Raw genomic sequence first — 16,888 nt, forward strand, 5'->3', positions numbered from 1 at the left:
AACAGGTGAGCAAAGAAACTGACATTTCTGAGTCTTCATTTACAATTTGAATAATATTTTCAAAATCTGAAAAAACATGTTACCAACCATACTTAATGATAAGCCCCTTATTGAGGGAAGGTATCTTCCCACCAATACAGAGCAATTAAGTATCATTAGAACTCAAAAGGTCCTGTGCTCAGGCATTAGGCTGTTTTTCAGTTTTCATTCAGACAATCACATCCAGGAACACTCAAGACAATATTTTGTAATGTGCAATTGTGTAATGTGGTCACTATGAGCTACTAGTCGATCAGGAACTTAAAACATTTGCCTGGTTTTAATTACATGCCATTGTATCACTATCTGTCCATAAAGAAAAAGTGTTCTTACAGGAAGGGTTGGTAACACCGTCTATAATTAAGGTTGCCTGACACTTGCCATCATAAGACTCTCTTTTAGTTATCTGTCAAAGGTAAAAACTTCAACTATTTGTGCTGAAATTTTCCAGTCACACGTTAAAGATTTTTGGGAAATTTCAGCCAATATGGGTGAGCTTCAGAACCTTTAACAGAACTTTATTTCTGAAGCTTTTCAACTCTGGATGAATAACAGAAAAGTGGTTGGAGCAGAGGGACTGGAGCAAGGAGATCTCACCCAAATACCCTTATCCCCCAATCATTCTCTCTCTGTCTTTCGCCCAAGGACTGTTACAGTGTTGATAAATACTTAAATAGTTATGTGCATGTGGCATAGTGTTTTCTGGAAATCAAATGTATTCTCTTCTTCTTTCCACTTAGCTGCTTTTAAACAGACCAGCAGAGGGAGTCAATCTTTTTTTCAGTTTAGAGATAAAGGTGTTTGCTTTTGTTGAGTGATGTGTCTTGAAACACAGACAATAACACTTCGCCAAAGGATTAATGCCCACAAAACAGATATCAGACAAGATCACAAAGAAAAAACAGTTTCTTGCCATTTTAACCAGAAAGGACACTCTCTTAATGACTTAACCACCTGCATTCTGCTACAAAGACCTTTTACATCTGCACTTGAAAGGGAATCCTCTGAACTGTCATTCATGTTAAAATTCGACACTCTCCAAAAAGGAATGAACAAACACTTGAACTATCTTACCCATTATCAAGATAGCTTCCCCAATTATCACCTCTAATACCATTAACTCACAAACATCCCACTCTCCCCACCTCTAATATCATCAATTCACAGACACTTACCTTCCTTCCTCCCCCCCCCCACATCCGCCTCCTGTTCTGAAATGTGATTTGTCCTTTTCATATGTGTTCACTTTTTTTTAATTGTATCCTTTGGTATATATGGTTGTGACTATTTTCTTCCACTATTTGATCTGAGGAAGTGGGTCTGGCCCACGAAAGCTCATCATCTAATAAACCATCTTGTTAGTCTTTAAAGTGCTACATTGTCCTGCATTTTGCTTCAATAATGCAATAGAAACTGTAACTGAAAATTAAAGGTCAACATTACAGTCAAGGCTACTTAACTCCTTGATGGAGGGGCTGGAGAACAGTCTGTTTCTGGCAATGGATATATTAAAGATTAAGTGGAAGCACTTTTTTCTATTTGCTAAAAAAATACAAGAATGACCTGCGCTGGTGTCCCTTAGTACAACCAAGTTGGTTAACGAGCTATGTAGTGATTCCAGTCTATGAATTATTCTTGATAGTACCTGAAAACATAATGGCTACGTCTACACTGGCCCCTCTTCCGTAAGGGGCATGTAAATTTCAAGAGTCGTCGTAGGGAAATCCGCGGGGGATTTAAATATCCCCCGCGGCATTTAAATAAAAATGGCCGCCGCTTTTTTCCGGCTTTTAAAAAAGCCGGAAAAGAGCGTCTAGACTGGCCCCGATCCTCCGGAAAAAGCGCCCTTTTCCGGAGGGTCTTATTCTTACTTCAAAGTAAGAATAAGACCCTCCGGAAAAGGGCGCTTTTTCCGGAGGATCGGGGCCAGTCTAGACGCTCTTTTCCGGCTTTTTTAAAAGCCGGAAAAAAGCGGCGGACATTTTTATTTAAATGCCGCGGGGGATATTTAAATCCCCCGCGGATTTCCCTACGACGACTCTTGAAATTTACATGCCCCTTACGGAAGAGGGGCCAGTGTAGACGTAGCCAATGGCTTTAATTCCTGTGATATGGTTTTATTTGGAAAAACTTCAATTCTTATATTTCTGTATATTTTAAGAAGTTTGGAGCGCTACATATTCAAGGTTCATAAATTAGAGCAGAGCGAGGGGGATCCGTAGTTTACAGTAACTTCCTAATGCCTGTTTGGGGTTTTCTATGCAGCCTAGAGCAGCTCAGAATCTCTATAACAGCAAGTGTCATGGAGACACAACTCCCCATCCTTGACACAACCCTCATCCTTGTCCCTTTTGTTGGGGCTAACTTGCTACGGCACATTTGAATTGTCATACTGGAACGGGATCATAACATCTATGTCATCCACTTCAGCGTCTTGTCTCTGATGGTGGCCAATACCAGAGACTTCAGAGCAGGGTGTACAAAACCCCACATTGAGCAATGCACAGACAAATTGGTCTCCATAAAGGTCTTGTCCCAGTCCCTAATAATCAGAGTTTGCCTCAGATCCCTTCTAAAACTCATCATATGATTAACTATTATAACACTGGATACTCTTGTCATCCATATAAACATCCACTCCTTTTCTGAATTTTTGCTGGCTTGCGAGGGGGCCTACCTAAGGCAATTATGGCATATGCTATACTTAAAATATGGGAACTCTCCTCCAGTCTCTTGTGGCACAGTTCCAGTACCGCTGCATCGGGTGAATTTTGGCCAATTTCATGGTCACAGAATCATAGAGTACTAGAATTGGAAGGGACCATGAAAGGTCATCAAATCCAGTCCCTTGCCCTCACGTCAGGACCAAGCAACATCTAGATCATCTCTGATAGACGTCTATTCAACCTGCTCTTAAATATGTCCAGTGTTGGAGATTGCACAACTTCCCTAGGCAATTTATTCCAATGCTTAATCACCATGACAGTTAGGAAGTTCTTCCTAATGTCCAACCTAAATCTTGCTGCAATTTAAACCCATTGCTTCTTGACCTATCATCAGAGGCCAAGAGAACATATTTTCTCCCTTCTCCTTGTAACACCCTTTTAGATACTTGAAAACTGCTATCATGTCCTCTCTCAGTCTTCTCTTTTCCAAATTAAACAAACCCAGTTCTTTCAGTCTTCCCTCATAGGTCATGTTTTCTAGACCTTTAATCATTTATGTTGCCCTTCTCTGGATCTTCTTCAGTTTCTCCGCAACTTTCTTGAAATGTAGTGCCCAGAGCTGGACACAGTAGTCCAACTGAGGCCTAATCAGTGCAGAGTAGAGCAGAAGAATCACTTCTAGTGTCTTGCTCACAACATTTCTGTTAATGCATCCCAGAATCATGTTTGCTCTTTTTGCAACAGTGTCACACTGTTGACTCACATTTAGCTTGTGGTTCACTATGACCCTTGTATCTCTTTCTGCAGTCCTCCTTCCTAGAGAGTTACTTCCCATTTTCTATGTGCAAAACTTATTGTTCCTTCCGAAGTGGAGGATTTTGCTTTTGTCGTTACTGAGCTTCATCCTGTTTACCTCAGACCATTTCTCTAGTATGTCTAGATCATTTTGAATCATGACCTTATTCTCCAAAGCACTTTCAACCCCTCCCAGCTTGGTACCAAACTTTATAATTATACTCTCTATGCCATCATCTAAATTGTTGATTAAGATATTGAATGGAACCAGTCCCAAAACTGACCCCTGCAGAATCCCACTTATTATAAGATTTTAAAAATTGTAATATTTCATGATTTCAGCTATTTTTAAATATGAAATTTCACAGTGTTGTAATTTTGGAAGACCTGACCCAAAAGGAGTTGTTGGAGAGTCACAAGGTTATTGTAGGGAGGGGAGTTGCAGTACTGTGCTGCTGTTGTCAGTGGTGCTGCCTTCAAAGCTGGGCAGCCAGAGGGAGGTGGCTGCTGGCTGGGAGTATGGTATGGTATTGTGCTCTGCTGCCTTCAGAGCTGGACCCTTGATCAGCAGCCAACACTTTCTGGGCATCCACCTCTGAAGGCAGTGAAGACAAAAGGGTGCCCCCCACAAATATTCTTGTGACGCCTCTGTAACTCCTTTTTGGGGCAGTTCTCCTAATTTGAGAAACACTGGTCTTCCCCTGTGACATTTGTATAGGATACTAGGGGGCTGCGCCCTCTGCTTGCTATGCTCACCTACCCCCCTTTCTCTGGCCGCTTTTGCTTTGCTGAGAGAGCCTGATGCTGATGATGTGATGACATCATTCTGTCGCCCAGCAGAAACATTCTGTCATCTAGCAGGAAAAACTTTTATATATATAGAGAGAAAAAAGCAGACAAAACTAAATTTCATGGTGAGAAACCAGATTTCACGGACTGTGACACATTTTTCATGGCTGTGAAGTTGATAGTGACCTAGATATAGGGGACAAAATCTACCCCCAAATATTGTCCCAGGAGATAAAAAAAAATGTGATAGGGCAGATGTCTACTTAACCCAGACTTCTAACTTCACCTTTTATGCTTTTGAATCAATATCTTGTTTATAACCCAAGCAGAAAAACTGACTTCTGGAAACTGTCGACATTCTCATCAGGCTAATTTTGTCCTGAGCCTGGCATAAATGGCTCATTTTGAATCATGCATGAAAGGACGCCTGCAGCAGAAAAGTCTGTGTGCTGTTTTTATTTCAAAGGGTCCTACTGCCTCATATTTCCTAAAGTTCATCAAAACCACACTGGATTTACTTACTTATCCTCCTGGCCTCTAAATCACTATCTTTCTTTAAATCTGTTTAAATTAAAAGAAGTCTGAAAACTCTTTCACTGTCTTTTGATTTCCCACAAAAACTTACAACTCCACCCTGTTTTTATGTACTTCAAAATGCATCTTATTTAAAATATTAACTATAAACTTATAAAGGGGGGGGGGGGGCGCTTTGATGCAGCTGAGATTAGTGGAGGTGCCTGAGCCAGACTGTCTTTAGCAGACTGCACTGTTTGATAGAGGGATATTTGAATGCATTCTCCTTTGATATCAGCAAACTATTCTTTCTAGAAACGGGTTTAACGGTTCAGATATGGATCCCAACCCTCAAGCAAATTAGATCATAATTCACCAGTTCTTTCCCTAAAAGGGCATGAATTTCTAAGCAGCCATCTTCAGCAGGGACCTGGTTTAAGATCTTCAAGGGTAAATCCCCAACACAAGAGATAATTATCCACAGCAGGCTAGAACCTACTATCCTGGATGATCACAGGGTCTATCCTTTGCTAGGCTGGCTCTATATCCCTTTAGTTAGTTCAAAGTAGCTCAAACTTCAGTAAGGCACATCTTTTCAGGACTGCTGCCAAAGAAGCAAATATCTATGGGGAGATGTACAGAGGAACTGGGAAATTTGATGATTTTTGTGTGCTTCCTGACCTCGTTTATTTAGTTCTGAAACAGCATTCAGATATATGTCTCTTGTCCTTTGTGTAAACCTAAATAAATAAACCAAATTAATTCCTTGTAAAATTTACTTTATTGATTTACTCCACTGTTTTTCATGAGGTGAGCTAGTGCTACATTGTATTTTTCCACTGGCACTTACAGGGTTATGGTTGTTTTATTGTTTTGCTTTGGGATTCTTGGACCAAGTCTACACTGCAGAATTAGGTTGACATGGACCTATTTCTGTAAACTTCTACACTAAAATGTAGTTCTCACTGATCTAACTTGCCCATTACACCAACATCATAACTCACTTAGGTGGATGTAGCAGTTAGGACAACCCAGTGTCAGTATAGACACTGCACTGTTTACATCTGGACTTTTCAGATGGGTCCTCCTTTAATCAAGTTTTTAGATGCAGACCACTTTACCTCAGAATAATTGGGCTAGATGCTGGAATTGCTTGGCAAAATTGTATGTGGGCTGTTACGCAGGAGGGCAGATGCAATGATCAGAAAATTCTGGCTTTAAAAATCTATGAAAGGGATATATTTTTTTTCAAAGAAATATCATGTGGTTGAAGTGGCAACTATCTAGTAGTAAGCTACTCCCTTCTCACTGTCATATAGGGGAGAGGGTTTGAAAAGAACCTCTGTGTGTAGCTCTCCCATGTTTGCATATGTGGGAGATCTCCAGTGTGCAGGGATTTTTTTGGTGGGGGTGGGAGAGTGTGTATGTGGGGAGAATGTCTCGGGGGCAGAAGGGGATGTGTGTGGATGGGAGGAGGAGAATGTATAGTGTGTGTATGTGTGTCCCCTGAATGTGGATTCAAGGGGGGTATTTGGTGTGTCTGTGGCTCTCTCTCTGAACATGGGTATATATGGAGAACATCTCCCTGTTTTTGTGGGTGTGTATCTCCCATGCGGATACGTATGTGTGTGTGCTGGCTGAGGGGAGGGGAGAATTTCTCCTTATGAATGTGGAACACTGTGTGTGTGTGATTTTATGGGGGGAGGAGAATATTTGTGTGTGTGTGTGTGATTTTATGGGGGGAGGAGAATATTTGTGTGTGTGTGTGTGTGTGTGTGTGATTTTATGGGGGGAGGAGAATATTTGTGTGTGTGTGTGTGTGATTTTATGGGGGGAGGAGAATATTTGTGTGTGTGTGTGTGTGTGTGTGTGTGTGTGTGTGTGATTTTATGGGGGGAGGAGAATATTTGTGTGTGTGTGTGTGTGTGTGATTTTATGGGGGGAGGAGAATATTTGTGTGTGTGTGTGTGTGTGATTTTATGGGGGGAGGAGAATATTTGTGTGTGTGTGATTTTATGGGGGGAGGAGAATATTTGTGTGTGTGTGTAAAAGCAGGGATTTCCCCGTGTGCGTATGGCTCTGTCTGGGGGGTAGGGATTCTCCAGCACGTGGCGCTTTCCCCGTGTGGGGGCCGACGTGTGGGGCTCAAGATGGCACGGGGGGGGGGGGGGCAGTGCCATGGGCGGGGAGGGGCCAGGCGGCTCCCCCCGCCGCTCTCGGGCCGGACCGGTGCGGGACGCACGTCACGGCCCCTGGCAACAGAGGGCAGAACGCCGCGCGGAGCTCTCGCGGGATGTGCCGCCTCCCCCTCAGCCGGGAGCTGCCGGTGCCAGAGCGGGGCTAGCCCAGGGCCCCGCCGTGTAGCAGCTGCTCCTGCCCCGCGGCCGGCCGGATGGAGCCGCCGTGCCCGGCCTGAGCGCGGCAGCGGCTGGCGGCAGGACACGGCGCGGTGCTGCGGCCCGGGCGGGCGCGTCCAGCATGGGTAAGGGGCGCCGCCCGGCGCGCGCTTTCGCTGGGAAGATCCGTTGGGGGCGGGCCAGCCCCGGGGGCCCCCACCTCATCCTCCCGGGGCGGCCTTGCCACCCCCCAGGCGGGGGGCCGGACAGCGTCTCCCTCCCCTCCTCTGCCCCAGGTGGCCCCTTCTGCCTCAGCCCGACCCTCTGCTCCTCCCCCGGGCTGCCCTGTCTCCCGGGCTGTGCCCCTCGTCTCCATTCCCATCATTGCCCCAGGTATGCGTGGGGGGTGCTGCCTGCCTGCGCCTGCATCCCAGCCCCCAACCCCTGCGGGGCTGGGGAACTATCCCCTTTCTCCACTCTCTTTCCTGGTCTAAGACCAGTCCCTCTCCCCCTATTCCTGGTTACACTTAGCTGGGACTGGGCATTTGTTCCCTTTCTCCTTCCAGCAGCTGCTATAGAGAAGTGGGTTTATGGCAGATCTGCTCTTAAAATGTTGCCTCAGCAACATTAATAAAGGCACTCTAAGCCAGGTGTAGTCAGTGGGGGGGGGGCTGTGTGTCAAATCTAGACCACCAAGTGCTTTTGAATAGACTATGATTTTTATGTATGTATTATTTTATCTGGACTCTTTGGACCCTGATTATACTTGACCAAGACATTTTAAACTTGACACAAAATTGTTTACCTCTGAAAAGTCCAGGTAGCACCCTGTATTGGAGAGAAGAGATTGTACTTCTCCTCTCTTATTAATGCACACAGCAATGTGGGTGGGTTCCTGGGTTTTTCACCTCTTGTAGCGTTGCTGATGCAAAGTTCATATATGCGTTGTAAGCTCTTCTGGGCAGAGACTGCTATATCTGTCTATGAAACACCATAAGGCAGTGGGACAAGTGACCAGATATTTATGATGAGGGGGAACTATAAGGAATGGAATTGGTGTAATTAAATTACATGTTACTAAATGTGTTGGCAATAGGGGTAGAATGTTAGTGTATAGTAAAAAATTAAATCTTTCCCATTGGGAAGACTCTGAAGATTTGTATTGTTTTTTTTTTGTCTTATGTTAAAGTTTGAAGCTTGGTAATAGGAAGACAGGGTAAATATTTGAGAGATGGTAACACACCAAATGTTTTGGTGCTTATGAGATCTTTTCCCACTGATGATTACTTTGCTATCATGTAGATAGCCTTCAGAAAACTGCATCTGACGGATGATTAGATCTGTAGTTCTGCAGTTGTACTTTACTGCTGGATTGCTGTGTTGGGGAACATGCTGGGGATGATGTTCATTTTACTGCTTCTGCAGTCTGTTTGGATTTGACATATTAAGCTTAAATACTAATTGGGCTTTAGTATGCTTCATTCATAGCTTTTAATTTGCTCAAAGTTGCATTTGATCTATTCAATAACTGTTTTTAACCTCCTCCCACTCACGTTTTTGCCTATTGTACCCTAAAAAGAAATACCTTTTTGTGTGAAAGAGCTTGAGGGGAAAATTTGCTTTGCAGACATAAATTTTGCTGCTTCTAATAAGCTGATTAAACACAATTTAACATCCTAATTGAGTGGTCAGTGGGGGGAGAGATAGCTCAGTGGTTTGAGCAGTGGCCTACTAAGCCCAGGGTTGTGAGTTCAATCCTTGTAGAGGCCATTTAGGGATTTGGGGCAAAAATTTGAGAGGGAGTATGGTACTTGATCCTGCTGTGAAGGCAGGCAACTGGACTCAATGACCTTGCAAGGTCCCTTCCAGTTCTAGGAGATGGGCAATCTCCATTAATTTTTATTTTTGTAAAATTTTTTTTACTCAATTAATTTATAAGGGGGGAAGCTGCAGTGCAGTTATCTCCTGGCCCTGGGAGCTAACCCTGCTGTGTCTCTGCCTTTTAAATGTAGTAAGAATCGCCTGGCTCTTACTACATTTAAGAGGCAGAGGTGCAGTGTCTGGGACCAGGCAGGAGCTGGGACAGCTGAGTCCTGCCTCATGTGTGGTCCTCTGCTTCCCCTGCCCTGCTATGGAGAGGGTGCTGGAAGAGCCACTTGCTGCATCTGATAGAGGCAGCGGAGGGGGAAAGGGAGAAGTGACTAGTCCAGTAGTGATTCAAGTACCTGATAGTTGCTTAATTTCTGTACTCTCTCTAGAGCCCAGGGATGTATCTCATTTTTCTCAGAGCTAAAATCTAATAATGTTAAAACAAAGCAAGAATAGCTCCAGATTGGTGCTATGAAAAAGGATAAGGATTCTATATTAGAGTTCCTGTACTTCTGGTTAAATGGTGTAATAACCAGGGAGAACAACTGAAGTTGTGACTGTGTCATTTTCATGGAGAAGGATGCTATTTGAAAGACAAAGTTGGTGGCTGCACTTGGAAAAGAACGTAGCCCTTCACCTGAAAGAGAAAGATGGTTGATTTATCTATCAATATTTGTTACGTAGCAGTAAAGTATTAATTGGAAGAAGGAGGCTAAGCTTTGTAAAGGCTAAATGCTGTTCAGATAAATTTTCAGAATCATTTGTCCATTTTAGTTTTAACCCTGTGTTCACTTATTTTTCTTATGTGACGGTAACTTATTGTGCAAATGTGAACAGCTGAAAGTGTTTATATGGGTGTTTCATAATATTTTCATTTAGATTTGTATTTGAAAGAATGGGTGGTAGTCAGTTTTCTAAATCGGATAGTATTCATATTAGGAAACATGTATTTGGTTTCAGTAGAGAAATGATAAAAATAAGAACTCTGTGAAGGGAACACTATAAAAATGTTTACTCTGTCTAAGGTGACAAATGCTAGGCTATACTCTTAGAACAGTCTTTTTTGTAGGCAAAATACACCCCTCTTATGCTAAACTTTTCTTCAGAAACAAAGAGGAGTCCTGTGGCACATTAGAGACTAACAGATTTATTAGGGCATAAGTTTTTCAGGGTAAAATCCACTTAATCAGATAAATTGGCATGTAAGTTACAGAATCGGGTATATGTAAGGAAGAAGTTGCTTGTGTTAATGAAGCTAATTAAGTCAGGGTGGAAGTGAGTCAGTCATTCACAGCAGTTGATGTGGACATGTGAATATCTATAGAGGCAGAAATTGCTTTTCTAACGAGTTAATCAGTTGAGATCCTTACTCAGTCCTAATGAATTTGCAAATGAATTCCAGTTCATCTGTCTCCATTTGTAGAAGGATGGCTACTTTCAAATCCATTACAGACTGTCCAGGGAAGTTAAAGTGTTCCCCTACAGCCTGGGTTCCCAAACTGGGAAGCGTGCCCCCTGGGGGGGGAGGGCAGCTTGTGCGACCCAGCCTTCCCACCACCTCCCCCCCCCATCAAGTTTTGCTGACCTGTTCAGTTCCTTTTTAACTTTTTTTTTTTTATTTTTGGCTCAAGTTTTGCTGCTGTTTGGGGGGTGGGTGGGTGAGGGTTTTTCAAAAATCAAAAAGGGGGGCATGATGCAAAAAAGTTTGGGAATCACTGCCCTACAGGTTTGTGTTACCATTCCTGATGTCTGATTTGTGTCCATTTATCCTTTGGCAGAGAGACTATCCAGTTTGGCATGACAGAGGGGCATTTCTGGCACTTGATGGCATATATCAAGTCTTTCTGCTCATCAATTAACAATTTTTCTGCATGTTCCATTATCTCCTTTGTTTTCTTTAAATTGTTCAAGTGTATCCTTTGGGGAAGAGACTCTTGCTTTGTGTTCTATAAAGCATTTTCTACATGTATGGTTCCATGTGTAAATGCTTAATATTTGATCAGAAGTGTTCTTACTCTTAAGTGGAAATATACACTGAAATTTGGGCAGATTTTTGTTCACAAAAGACAGTGAGCCTCAAAAGAAACACCCAACCATATAAGCTACATGTTTTTCACTGAAATTCAGTTTTGATATGTTTACATAAAACGAATTTGAGTGTAAACAAATTGTATTTAACTAATTTATTTTGTAACTTCAGATTGCAACTGTTTTTAATATCTAAAGCTATTCACTATTCAGCATGTTTTTAGAACTGCTTTCTAAATTAAGTCCTGTTTTTCTAGTTTCAAGACTGGTGTATTCACTCTTGTGCATAATGCTCTGCTTCATCATTTGTAATACTTATTACTAATTCTTACCTGCTTCTCAGGTAATGCTGAACTCATGAGCATTGTTTGAGGCTGAGTCAGGGGCCATTGCTATGATTTATTATGTAAGTACAGGCAGTCCCCGACTTATGCGGAACCGACTTATGTTGGATCCGCACTTACGAACGGGGCTTTTCTCGCCCCGGAGCTTGCGGGCGGCAGGACCGCCCAGAGCGCAACGTTCCCGCCACCGCGTCCTCCGGGGCGAGAAAAGCTGCTCCTGGTCTCCCTGTTGTGCTGGGGGGGACTCCCCAGCACAGCAGGGAGACCCGAGCAAAGCCGCAGAGGCGGCGGACCCCGCTGCCCGTGCGGCTTTGCTCCTTTGCCCCGGAGCAAAGCCGCACAGGTGGTGGGGTCCCCCGCCTCTGCGGCTTTGCTTCTGTCTCCCTGCCGGGGCAAAGGAGCAAAGCCACACGGGCAGCGGGGTCCCGCCGCCTGTGCGGCTTTGCTCGGGTCTCCCTGCTGTGCTGGGGGGGACTCCCCCAGCACAGCAGGGAGACAGGAGCAAAGCCGCAGAGGCGGCGGGACCTCTGCGCCTCTGCGGCTTTGTTCGGGTCTTCCTGGTCTGCTGGGGAGAGAGGTGGCGCAGCTAGTGCGCGCCTCTCCCCCAGCAGACCAGGCTTTTGTTGCGGGACGCCTGGGGTAGAGCAGCTGGGGTGCTGCCGGGTTGGTCCTGCGGGGACCTACCCGGCAGTGCCCCAGCTGTTCTGTCCCAGGAGTCCAGATTCAGCCGCTGTTGAAACTGATCAGCGGCTGATTCCAGGAAGCCGGGGGCAGAGCAACTCTGCCTAGGGCTTCCTGTAGTCAGCCGCTGATCAGTTTCAGCAGCGGCTGAATCTGGAGCCAGTTCCGACTTACATACAAATTCAACTTAAGAACAAACCTATAGTCCCTATCTTGTACGTAACCCGGGGACTGCCTGTAGTTTGTTTTAAAAGGCTAATAAAATTTTCAGAATTTATAAATTTTCCTATGACCATTTATATACGGTAAGTGTAAATGCTAGAAACATCAGTACTAGTTAGGAAAAACAACATATGACTTTGAGAGGAAGTTTCAGTCCTGGCTTTCTGGCTGAATTCACTGATGGTTTTATAGCTGTATCAATTTACATGCAAAAAAAAAAAAAAAGTATTTTGGTACAGTTTTCTTGTTCTGAATCACTGCAGTCAACAACTGTTGTATTTTACCCCAGAAGTGGCTTGCATTTTAGAGGTGGAACACAGCAGCTGTTAGAGCACAACAATATTTTGGATGCATGTATTTATATATAAATATAGTTGGATTGCTAGCAACAGTTATATAAATAAATGGTTGTGTTGTGGTAGTAGTCAGGATTGAAGCTCAACCGTGCAAAAGGCTTTATAAGAGTGTGTGCAGACATGGTTTTTCTCTAAATAACTTGCAGCCAAAGAACACAAGTGACACAAAGGGTGAGGAAGAAGATAAGTGTCTGTGTGTGTGTGTGTGTGTGTGTGTGAGGTAGATTTTATATATGTGTGTACACACAACAAAGATTTTCAAAATACACTTGAACCTCCTAATCTGCATGTTTGTGACCTGGGAACAAATATGGTTAGCACCCTTCCCTCTCCACGTCTGCAGAACAGCTCCGGCTCCCTGCTTTAGGGATGAGCACTGAGCCTTGCGGGCTGAATCCAGGCAATCCACAGACTGGATTCACACCGTGGACTTTACCTTGCATGTGGAGGAGGAAACAGCTCTGCACTTTGCTGCTCCCCCTTTTTCCTCAGTGGGAGAATAGTAGTGTAGCAAAGCACATGTCTGGAGGCCCCCCCCCACTCCCATTGGCCACAGATTGCTGCCAGTGGGAGTGGTGGGGGGTGCAGAGCCATGTGTGCACCTGGGAGAGGGTGCCATATAAGCAACTCATGCACACACCCTCTCTCACTCCCTTTCCTCCAGACCCTACCCTATCACTCTCAGTTTGCTCCTGTATCCTCCCTCCCTGACCCCTCACCATCAATAAAAGTTCAAGTACAGTTCATTAAGAAATTATCTTATAACATGTTATTCACGTGCGGTACTCTCTAATGGTTTGTACGTACAAAGCTTTAGTAATAGACTTTGTTTTGCCTTCATTATGTTGAACACCCCTGGTCTAGAAAATTCCATAATCTGGTGTAGCCTGTTTCCCAAGGTTGCTGGATTAAAAGAGGTTCAAGTGTACTTGACATGTTGGCTTAACTGTCCACCATTGAAGTCAGAATTTTACTATTGACTTCAATGAGAGCACAGTTAGGACACCATTGAGAGCTTCTGAAAATTTCCCCTTAAGTATTTTCATATAGCATAGGGGTTCTCAAACGTCATTGCACCTTGACACACTCCCTCTATAACAAGATTATTGCATGATTACTCTCTCTAACCAGATTATTACAATAACAAAATTATTACATGACTCCAGGGCTGGGGACTGATGTTTAAGCCTCAGCCTGCCCAGGATGGCCAAAGCGTGGCCCCTGCCCCCGTGCTGGGGATTGTGGGACAGGAACAGGGCTTGTAACCCGAACCCTATTAACCAGGGCTGAAGTTCTTGGGCTTCATCTTCGGCCACAAGTAGAGGGGCTCAGGCTTTGGCTTTGGCCCTGGACCCTAGCAACTGTAATGGTAAGCCTGGCTACTAGTGATGTAAAGGGATAACCAGTTACCTTGGTAAGCATGCTGATAAGGCAATAAGGTAACTGATTAACCAACTCCTAAGGTGGCCAGAGCAGCCCCCTGCCTGTGCCCTGCTGTGGGCAGGAGGTTGCTGCAGCCTGGCTGCACTGGCTCCTCACACCAGTTAATTGTCAAATGTGTAGTTTAACTGGTGAACATACTAAAAGGGATTTTATATCCCTACTTGCATTAAACCCTAGCCCATTAAAACAGGATTGCAACTTTGGGGTCCCGAGGGATGTAAAATCCTGTTTAATTGTTTAACCTATTAAAGGGGAATGGGCAGGCTTGACTGTTCCCCACCCCTCTGTTGACAGGGACTGCTCTGGCTGGCTGGAGCACCTCTGCCTGTGGTGTGCAGGTGGAGAGCTGTTCCAGCCCTCATCAGTTAACCGGAATCGGTACACCAGTCACATTCTTAGTCCCAACCCACAGACTGAGAACTGTTGATGTAACAGGTATGTAAAGTTTGACACCCTCTCCCCCCAATAAAGCACTGAGGTTGAAAGATAATATACTGTGCAAGTGTAAGAATTCCTGATGAGCAGTGTTTTCTTGGTACTTTCCTCCCTTGTTCTATACTCCTTGCTTCTTCGATTTTTATTTAAATTGGGGATTTGTTTATACAGTTCAGAAGACTTAGTGCATCCTAATTTTTGTAATATTTCTTTAGAACATCAGTTCTTTATTTTGAAAACTTTTTAATGCTTTTGTTTGAAACAATACTGATTGTTACGCTGAAGCACTGTATTTTAACAATAACGCATTAGTGGTACTATAGTTGTTTTTCTGTGACCTTGGACGGTGCTTGTAAACTTACTATTTTGGTATTGTTATACTTCAGCTTGAAAAAAGGGCATTTTTCTATACTTACTGGCAATTAAGAATTATTTATTACAGATGTATTTGGTGTGTTGGTTTACAGGTTCAAACAACCATAAATATTTAAAGATCCTGTCCTTGGCCTTTGTCACTTTTATAGCAGACACAAATAGTAGGCTGTTGATTTATAAGGATTTTAAAATTTTGTTACAGGTTGGACCTCCCTGGTCCACCACCCTCAGGACCTGATTGGTCCCAAATGAGAGTATGTGCTGTAGTAGGGGATATCCATGCTCTCATGGTCCCTGCTGCCCCCATGCTAAGGCTCCAGTCTGGCCCTGCTGCTGCTTCATTCCATTCCCAGCCCCCCTGCTACCTTCCTGAGCGGGGCTCCCTGGGCCAGAACTCCCTGGCTGCTGCCTGCTCCACTGCTGCCGGGGCTGGAGCTTTGCCATCGCCACTGGAGCTGGAACTCCTCAATGCATTGCCCTCCCCACCCTTACACAGAACTCTCAGCTAAGTCACTGGCCTCCCCACTGCACTCCTGCCCTGTCGCCAGACCTCCCTATGCCTGGACTCTGTGATCCAGGAACATCCGTGGTCCTGATGGACCATGGATGTTGCTGGACCACAGGGTTCCGGTGTAGGAAGGTAGGTGCAACCTGTACTAGCAATTTTTTTTTAAAGGTTAAGTTTTGAACATCAGATTTTGAGTAAAACTTTATCAAATATTCTCTGTGAAAGGGACCAAGTAAAGATAATTTGACTTTAATTGCAATCAGTTTACTTAATTGGATTTTTCTAAAATTATTAGTGAGACTTCAATCAAAGTTTTACTGCAAAGTTTTTACTTCCTGCATATCTGTTATTGAACTGAATGCAGCCAGGTTCTTTGAGGAATAGTTTTTTACTGACGTGGTTTTTTTTTGCTCAGTGTTTAGTTTGTTTACTTATCAATAAATCCCCAGAACAAATGAAGCAGTCACTCATCAATTCTGTCTCCCAATTTATACAAATATTGGAGTGCTGTTTAGTAAAATGTGCGGAGAGACCACATATAGGAGTTAGCAAAAGTGCTCACTTGTGGCAGGTGGTCTTTCTTCGAAGGTTTGCTGCCTTCAATTCTGGGAGGCCTGCCAGCAGCCACTACTTTCCAGATGCCCATTTTGGGAGGCAGAGCATTGCAGCTTCTGGATGGGCACTTATCTCTGAAGGTAGCACTGTCAGCAGCAGCAGTGCAGAAGTAAGGAAGATCTTTCTCCTACAGGCTTGTTTTTATTGGTGGGTGTAAAATAATGTGATCACTGGTGTTGAATGACAGGCTGTCACTCACCACAATTTCTTTCACAGTTTAACTATAAGGGGAAAATGTACTGTGGCCTTTGCAAGTAGTTGCTCATGATAGGTGTATCTTTTCAGAGATGGTCACTAAAGTAGTTTTTACTGAATCTATGTTAGAAAAATGTTGCTCGCCATTTCCATTATAGAGAAGACTCTAGAATGAATAGGTATATTGAAAAGAGTTTATTGGAAAATGGGATATGGGGAGTCAAATCTCAAGCCTAGTCTATACTGACCCCACTGTCGACCTAATCTTTGTCACTTTAGCTATGCAAATAGTGTAACTGAAGTTGATGTCCTTAGTGCAGTATCTTGCATGCAGTAAAGTCAGTGGGAGCTGCTCTTCCATCATTGCTGGCGACTTGTTTGTTCCTGGTGGAATACCAGAGTTGATGGGAGAGGGCTCAGATACGATAAATCGATGGCCAGTGGATCAGTCACTGCAACATCGATCCCCAGTATAGAGGGGACAAAACCTCAATAATGGAGACTCTAATCTATTATTGGAGAGGTAAGTTATTGGGAGGGAAGTAGGGATGAAACATCTTTTGGGTTTGGGCCTATGGTGAAGGAGGGCAGATGGACTTATTTAGAAGACATACATTTCTGGAATGTGTTTGGGACTCTAACTTGGCAGTGCTGTGAGATGGAGAAAGTGAAGCTATAA

The 16,888-nt window shown here is 43.9% G+C and overlaps 1 protein-coding gene across 5 annotated transcripts in view; it reads left to right on the forward strand.

Moving 5' to 3' along the window:
* Positions 1-7,070: 7,070 nt before the first annotated feature.
* CD2AP (CD2 associated protein) overlaps positions 7,071-16,888 on the forward strand; it is a 141,818-nt gene continuing 132,000 nt past the window's right edge. For 3 of the 5 annotated variants that reach the window (XM_075923389.2, XM_075923390.2, XM_075923391.2), the window contains exon 1: positions 7,073-7,284. In XM_075923389.2, the coding sequence (XP_075779504.1) occupies positions 7,281-7,284 (4 nt within the window). In that variant the 5' untranslated portion in view covers positions 7,073-7,280. Of the gene's footprint in view, positions 7,285-16,888 lie in introns of all 5 variants that reach the window. The other 2 variants (XM_075923393.2, XM_075923392.2) reach the window with 2 other exon arrangements.

The sequence above is a fragment of the Pelodiscus sinensis genome, chromosome 3 (assembly GCF_052426305.1).
Source record: "Pelodiscus sinensis isolate ZL-2025 chromosome 3, ASM5242630v1, whole genome shotgun sequence".
NCBI lineage: Eukaryota > Metazoa > Chordata > Testudines > Trionychidae > Pelodiscus > Pelodiscus sinensis.